The sequence below is a fragment of the Pseudorca crassidens genome, chromosome X (assembly GCF_039906515.1).
Source record: "Pseudorca crassidens isolate mPseCra1 chromosome X, mPseCra1.hap1, whole genome shotgun sequence".
Lineage (NCBI taxonomy): Eukaryota > Metazoa > Chordata > Mammalia > Artiodactyla > Delphinidae > Pseudorca > Pseudorca crassidens.
The window spans coordinates 65,075,277-65,084,056 of NC_090317.1; the positions used below are offsets into that span (position 1 = coordinate 65,075,277).

The 8,780-nt window shown below is 38.1% G+C and overlaps 1 protein-coding gene across 1 annotated transcript; it reads right to left on the minus strand.

Moving 5' to 3' along the window:
* Positions 1-7,649: 7,649 nt before the first annotated feature.
* Positions 7,650-8,568, minus strand: LOC137216293 (peroxiredoxin-6). Its single transcript, XM_067722207.1, has one exon. The coding sequence runs from the start codon at positions 8,498-8,500 to the stop codon at positions 7,826-7,828; it is 675 nt and encodes a 224-aa protein (XP_067578308.1). The 5' UTR covers positions 8,501-8,568; the 3' UTR covers positions 7,650-7,825.
* Between the last annotated feature and the right edge of the window lie 212 nt (positions 8,569-8,780).

Below are 8,780 nucleotides of genomic sequence, written 5' to 3' on the forward strand. Positions count from 1 at the left end.
GGTACCAACCTTCTTCCCCCCCAAAAAATACCCACACATAACAACCTTCCAGAAATGAAGAAAAAACTTTATAAAAGTTCTTGAATCCAGATGAGAGGTTATGGCTCCCCCATGGAGCACAGAAATAAGAAAAGACACATTAAAAGTGTAAGAAGAACAGTTTAATCTGACCCACGTCACCACTCCCCCAATTTGTCATAGCACAGTGCTGAGAGAGATCTCCTCAGCCTGACTTCTCCCACTGGGAAAAAATTCCAACTATATGCTATCTATAAGAGACTCACTTCAGATGTAAGGACACACATATCCTGAAAGTGAAGGGATAGAAAAAGTTATTCCATGAAAATGGAAACTCAGAGAGCAGGAGTGGCCATATTACATCAGACAAAGTAGACTTTAAGTCAAAAACTTTCACAATGATGAAGAAGATCATTACATAATGATAATAGGGCCAATTCAGCACCAGGAAGCTATAACAATTATAAACATACATGCACATAATATCAGAGCACCTAAATATATAAAGCAAACATTGAGAGATCTGAAGGGAGAATGGATAGCAATACAATAATAGTAGAAGATTTCAATACCCTATTTTCAATAATGGATAGATCATCCAGACAAAACATTCAGTTAGGAAACATTGAACTTGAACAACACTATAGAACAAATGAACCTAACAGACATATACAGATCTTTCCAACAAGCTGCAGCAAAATACACTTGCTTCTCAAGCACACATGAAACATTCTCCAGAATATTTTACATGCTAGGTCACAAAACAAGTCTTAACAAATTTAAGAAGATTGAAATAATTTAAAGTGTCTTTTCCAACCACAATGGAGTAAAAGGAAAATAGAAATAGTCACAAATAAATGGAAATTAAATAATACACTCTTGAACAATCATTAGGTCAAAGAGAAAATAGCAGAAGTTAGAAAATAGCTCAAAACAAGCATAACAAAAACACAACATTCAAAAACTTTTGGCAGGGTAAGTTAATTAGCAAGATGGAGGGCTAGGAGATCACAATACTTGTCTTCCCCACAGAAACAAATAAACAACTACAAAGCAATGAAAATAGCTCTGGAAATAAAACTCTGGAATACAAGGAAGAAGCAACAGAAACCTTACAGAGCTCAAAACCTAAGGATGGTCACATAGAAAAGTATAGGAAGCATTTTATCTATGTCTTCTCGTCCTTGAGTCCACAGCAGTTCAGAGCAAGGAGGGAGTCCCTCAAAAGGATTTTACCCTAGCAAGCCTCACCACAGTGGTCATTTGCAGCTTTTTCTATTGAGGACTCCCACAGTCTTCACCAATGCTAATCCCAGCTGATGGAGCTGTCCAGAGTCCCTGCCACTACATCTCCTCCTATGGGCTGGAGATAACACTGCAGAGAGACCTGTCCCCAGGGGTTCTATTTGCTGCTGTGCTCCACTCTCCAGGATCAGTACACCACAGCACCTCACCATCTATGGTACTGGAGCTGCCCTGCTCCAAGTCCCACCCCCAGATCCCAGGTTGCAGCTTTGATCAGCAAGTATCTAGCTGTACTGTCACTGCTCTGTGCCCTGCTCCCCAGGACCCAAGTCCCACTTTGACCTGACACTACCAGTGTACACTACTGCTGTTATGAGTTCCAACCCTGTGTCCAAGATCATGGCTTTGATCCATCATTGCTGGGGTGTAGCTGCTACTTCTCTGAAACCCACCCCCAGGTCTAAGGTCAGGCTTTGACCTACCCTTACCAGGGTTGTGCTGTCACTGCTCTACATCTGACCCCCTATGTCCTGATGTGTGACCTTTAATAGGCCATCACCAAGGACATACTGTTGTTGTTATGAGACTAGCCCCTGGGGCCAAAGTTGGGACATTGACACTCCATAACCAGTCCATCTTCCACTTCACCTTGAGGTTAAAGTTGGGACTTGACACAACATCACCAGACTGTACCACTACTGTATCCTGGGTCCTGGGCCCAAGCCACTGCTTCACCCTGTCATTCCACAGCCAGTGCTGCTGCTATGTACCACCCCCTCCCCGGCCTGAGTCACTGTATCAAGCACCAGTGATCCAGACCCCAGTTTCATAGCATATCTGCCTATGCCCACACCCAGACAGCCACACCATTGCTAAAGCAAGCGCAACTGTGCCCCAGAACTCAGGTGATGTGGTAGTTTCACATGTGCCTGATGACAGGAAACCAACTGTGCTATAGCTCTGGGTATCAACACACCAGGCCTGGTGCCAAGAGGGATTTCTCCCAATAGATATAAATTCCTCTCACAGGAAAACTATTGAACAAGTGGACCCCAGCAGCCTCCTACTTCAAGAACCTCAATAGCCTGAGCTACCATTGCCATTCACAGGGCCTCTGCAGCCTAGGCCACAGAAGACCTCTGCAGTCTTCACCAACATTTACCTCAGCTGATAGAGCTACATGAAGACTACACCACTGTGCCTCCCCATGAAACAGAGATGCTGCACCCTATCCAGTTGGGGCCCATGGTCACCTTCAAGTGAAAGTCTTTCTCCACCAAAGCCAGTCTGATGAGGCTAGAAGAGGTGACTGCTTCCTCAAATGTGCAGATATCAATGCAAAGCCATCAGGAACACAAAAACGCAAAGAAATATGACACCATCAAAGGGGCACAATAATTTTCCAATAATTGATCCCCCCAAATAGAGATCTGCATGTTACCTGAAAAAAAGAATTCAAAATATTATTTTAAGGAAGTTCAGCAAGATTCAAAAGAATACAGATAGACAACTCAATGAACACAGGAAAACAATGTATGAACAAAATAAGTTCAACAGAGATATAAATCATAAAATTAAAAAAATAGAAATAAATAATAAAGAAAATGGAAAATGCAAGAGAGCTTCAACATCAGGCCCAATCAGGCAGAAGGAAGACTCTGAAAACTTGAAGATAGATCTCTTGCTATTATCCAATCAGAGGAGAAAAAAGAATGAAAACAAGTGAAGAAAGTCTGTGTGCCTTGTGGGACACCATCAAAAGAAACAATATTTGCATTATGTGAGTCCCAGAAGGAGGAGAGAGAGAAAGAGACAGAAAACATATGTAAAGAAATAATAGCTGAGAACTTCCCTATGTAGGGAGAGATATGGCCATCCAGGTATATCCAGGTACTGAAACTCAAAGATTCACAAATAGATTTAACCCAAAGAGATCTGCACCAAGACAGTATAATCAGGCTCTCAAAAATCAAAGATGAGGAAAGGATTTTGAAAGCAGCAAGAGAAAAAAGACTAATTACATACAAGGGAACCCCAATAAGGCTCTCAGCAGATTTCTCAAGAGAAATCTTGCAGACCAGGAGAGAGTAGGATGATATATTCAAAGTGCTCAAAGAAGAAACTGTCAACTAAGAACACTTGGTTGTCATTCAGAAATTAAAGAGAGTTAAAAACTTTTCCAGACAAACAAAAGCTGAGGGAATTTATAACCACTAGACCTCCTCTAAATGGAATATTCAAGGAAGTTCTTCAAGCTGAAATGGAAGGACATTAGTCCTTTCATAGTAACATGAAAACATATGAAATTACACAATTCACTGGTAAAGGGAAATATATAGACAAATTCAAAATAATACTGCAGTGGTGGTGTATAAATTAATTTGAATTCCAGAATATAGATTAAAAGTCAAAAGTATTAAAATAATTATAGCTACAATATTTTGTTAATGGATAAACAATATAAAAATATTTAAATTAGTACACATATAAAATGTGGCTGAGTGCAAGTAAATGTGTAGAAATTTTTTATGTAGTTGAAGTTAATTTGTTCTCAGCTTAAAATAGACTATTATAAGATGTATTATGAAAGCTCTGTGGTGATCAAAAGGCAAAACCTATAAAGCTACACAAATGATAAAGAGAAAAGGATCAAAGCTGCAATTACAAAGAAGCATCAATTCACAGAGACAGCAAGGGAGGAAGAAAGAAACAACAAAGCTACAAGATAGAAAATAAGTAAGAAAATGTTGCTAGTATGTTCTTTATCAATGTTACTATAAATGTAAATGGTTTAAATGCATCAATTAGAATTCATGGAGTAGCTGAATGAATAAAAAAAGAAGAATCAACTATATGCTGCCTACTAGAGACTCACTTCAGTTATAAGGATGTTCATAGGCTAAAAGTGAAAAGATAGAAAAAAATATTCCGTAAAAACAGAAAGCAAAAGAGATCAGGGGTGGCTATATTTATATCAGACAAAATATACTTTAAGTCAAAAGCTGTAACAAGACACAAAGAAGGTCATCATATATTATAAAATGGTCAACTTATCAAGAGAATATAACAATTGTAAATATATATGTACACAATAGTAGAACACCTAAATATATTAAAAAATTATTAACAGATCTGAAGGCAAAAATATACAACAATACAATAATTGTAGGGGACTTTAATAACCCACTTTCAGCAATGAATAGATAATGAATAGATCATCCAGTCTGAAAATAAATAAGGAAATAGTGGACTTGAACTATACTTTAGACCAAACAGATCTAACTGATATATACAGAACATTACATTCAACAGCAGCAGAATACACATTCTTCTCAAGTGTCCACAGAATATTCTCCAAGATAGATCATGTTTTAGGTCACAAAACAAGTCTTTACAAATTTAAGACTGAAATCATATTAAGTATATTTTCTAACAACAATGGTATAAAACTAGAAATAAATAACAGGAGAAAAGCCCCAAAATTCACAAATATATGCATATTAAACAACACAAAACACTCTGATCAACCAATTTGTTAAAGAAAAAATCAAAAAAATATCTTGGGACAAACAAAAATGGAAATGCAACATACCAAAATTATAGTATGCAGCAAAAGCAGTTCTAATAGGGAAGTTTATACAAATAAATGCCTACATTAATAAAAATAATAAAACAATCTAACTTTACACCTCATGGAACTAGAAAAATAAGTAAAAGCTAAGCCCACAGCTATCAGAAGGAAGTAAAAAATGTAGATTATAGCAGAAATAAATGAAATAGTGACTCAAAGGACAAAAAAATAAACTGACTTTTTTAAAGATAAAATTGACAAACCATTAGCTAAAATAACTAAGAAAAGAGATGACTAAAGTTAATAAAATTATAATGAAAGAAGAGACATTATAACTGATACCACAGAAATACAAAGGATCATAAAACATTACTATGAACAATTATACACCAACAAACTAGATAATTTAAAAGAAATGTATAAGTTCCTAAAAACATACAACTTATGAAGACTGAATCCTGGAAATCTAAAACTTTCTGCACAGCAAAGGAAACAATAAACGTATGAAATGGTAACCTATGGAATGGGAAAAAATTATTTGAAAACCACATACCTGATAAAAGGTTAATATCCAAAATATATAAGGAACACCTATAAGTCAATAGCAAACAAAGAAACAATAAAAACCAAATAATCTGATTTAAAAAATGGGGAAAGGACTTGAATAGACATCTCTCCAAAGAAGACATACAAATGACTAACAGGTATATGAAAAAAGGTACATAACATTATAAATTATTAGGAAATTGCAAATCAAAACCTCAATGAGATATTCACCTCACACCTGTTAGAATGGCTATTATTTTTTTTAAAAAATAGAGCATGGTTGAGGATGTGCATAAAGGGTAACCCTTATACACTGTTGGTGGAAATGTAATTTGGTGCAACCACTATGAAAAACGGGATGGTGGTAACTGTAAAACTTAAAAATAGACCTACCATATGATCCAGAAAACTTAGTTCTGGTTCTATATCCAAAGGAATTTAAATCAGTATCCCTAAGAGATATCTGAACTCCCATGTTTATTTCAGCATTATTTACAATAAGCAATACATGGAAGCAACCCAAATGACCATTTGATGGATGTATGGATAAAGAAAATGTGGCAAATACAAACAATGGAATATTATTCATCCTTAAAAAAAGAAGGAAACCTCACCATCCGTGACAACATGGATGAATGTTGAGGACATTGATAGCTGAAATAAACTAGACACAGAAGGACAAATACTACATGATACCACTTATATGAAGAATCTAAAATAATCAAACATAGAAGCAGAAAGGAGAATGGTGGCTGTCAGGGACTGGGGTAAGGAGACATGAGAAGGTATTACTCAAATGGTATAAAATTTTAATTATATAAGACAAACAAGAACTAGAAGTCTACTGTGCAGCACAGTACTTATAATAAACAACAGTGTGTTGTAGACAAAATTTGGCTAAGAGGGTAGATTTTATGTTAAGAGTTCTTGAAAGAAAAGTAACATGAGAAAATCAAACAAAGTTTAATAAGATGTATACATGGGAGAGACCCAGGAAAACTGACTCACTCCTAAAAGCCTTACTTAAAAGAAAATAATAAAGACGGTGGTAGGAAGATTTTGAAGATAAGGGGTATTTTTATGGCATAGATTGTGGTGATTGTTTCATGGATGTATATTTACCTTCAAACCCATCATTTTGTACATGTGAAATATGTACAGCTTTTTTTTTTTTTTTTTTTTTTTTTTTTTTTTTGGGGTGGAATACATTTTCTTTTCTATTTTGTTTTACAAAGCAAAGGAAACACATTTTATTTTACTTTATTTTTGACTGCACTGGGCAGCACGTGAGATCTTGGTTCCCCGACCCGGGATCAAACCCGTGCCCCCTGCAGTGGAAGCGCGGAGTCTTAACCACTGGACCACCAGGGAAGTCCCTGGAATCACATCTTCATCAGCCGCTCCTGCATTTTCATTATATGAAATTTTATGTGTCTGTCTTTGGAGAAAAGCATGTCAAATCTAGCAAGGAAACATTTGCCCTCAGGACATGAGTCCGAACTAGTACTTGAAAATGTGACAACAGAATTTTCTGATCACGTTTTAACAAAGGATTTACTTGCTGATCACTAAGAAGTAAAATTCAGAAAATAGTCCCCCTCCCCCACTGCAAGAATAAATCTATAATAAAACATTTTCAGTCACCCTCTCCCCTCTTCCCAAGGTGTGCCCTTTCATGTGCACTTCATCGTAGAGCCAACTGACATCCAGAAATACTCTGAAAGGCACCTGGCACTGTCGTGTTGCTCATGCCTCTGGTACACCTCCCTGGCAGGCAAGTGGAACCTTTTCTGTAGCTTCCCACTTTCAATAGAAATTTATTGAAAAATTTTCTTGATAGCAAAATACTTAGAGATTCCTTCCCCCTGCTCATCCTTCAGTTATCTACTGGAAAATTACAGAATTGAAAAGGTTTTGCCCCCAGTTGTGATCAAAACATGAAATACTGAAGAACATCTGGGTTACTCAGTTCTTAGGTTACATATGTAGATATGTACAGAGGAAGCTGAACCCCAAGTTCTATTCCTTCCCAAAATGGGTAACAGAAGAGAGGATTTGATTAGAACAGCTGAAAAAACCTGATAACTCATTCTATGATGGAGCAAAGCAGGCTTTTTCAACCATAAACTGATACCACCTTGTTGGTCATAAACCCTGCAGAGATCCAACAGGATGAGCCTCAGATTTCAAAGAGAGTCAGCAGAGAATATTAAGATATATGAACAGAAGAGAATGCTGCTAAAGGCACAGAGCAAAGAATCCCAAGGAATTTGTAGTGCCATTTTCATTTAATAAGCCAGTAGTATAGCAACCTAAAGACCTTGGCTGTGATCACACCAGGATGTTTTTATGGTACTGCTGCAGGAAAACATGATGGGCAGCTGGCATCCTCTGGCTCACGGTGCTCAGTGAGCAGCTCCAGCACCAACTCTGTGGAGAGCCAGCCTATGGCTGGGGGGTGTAGCGGAGGTATTTCTTGCCAGATGGGAGCTCTTTGGTGAAGACTCCTTTAGGGAAAATTTTTTTGGCTTCCTCTTCAGGGATGGTTGGAAGGACCATCACGCTGTCTCCATTCTTCCAATCAACTGGGGTGGCAACCCTCTTTTCTGCTGTCAGCTGCAGAGAGATAATTACTCGGAGAATCTCATCAAAGTTCCTGCCAGTGGTAGCCGGGTAGAGGATGGACAGTTTTAGCTTCTTATCAGGACCAAAAACAAATACCACACGAGCTGTTACGGGCATGCCCTTTTCGTCCTTCTCTGCTGGGTCCAGCATGCCCAGCTGGATGGCAAGGTCCCGATTCTTATCATCAATGATGGGAAAAGGTAACTTTTCTGTGGGCTCATCACCATTGTAAGCATTGATATCCTTGCTCCAGGCAAGATGGTCTTCAACACTGTCTATTGAAAGGGCAATCATCTTAACGTTCCTCTTGGCAAATTCTGGTGCCAGCTTTGCTGCTCTGCCAAGCTCCGTGGTACACACTGGGGTAAAGTCCCGAGGGTGGGAGAAGAGAATGCCCCATGAGTCTCCCAGATAGTCGTGGAAACGGATGCGGCCGATGGTAGTATTGGCCTCGAAGTTGGGAGCCTTGTCCCCGAGAAGGAGCCCTCCGGGCATGGCGGCAGTGATGACACGGAAGGAGGACTAGGCGCAACGGCGACAACCACCAGCTGGCTGGTTCCGGCGTGTGTCTGTACAGCTTTTTGTATGTCAATAATACCTCAATAAAGTGGTTTAAAAAGAAAAGAATTATATACCACGACCAAATGGGATTTATTCCAAGTATGCAAGTTTAGTTCAACATGTGACAATTAATTCATGTAATCCATCACATCAACAGGCTAAAGAAGAAAAAAAATCACATGATTATATCAATAGATGTAGAAAAAGCACTTGG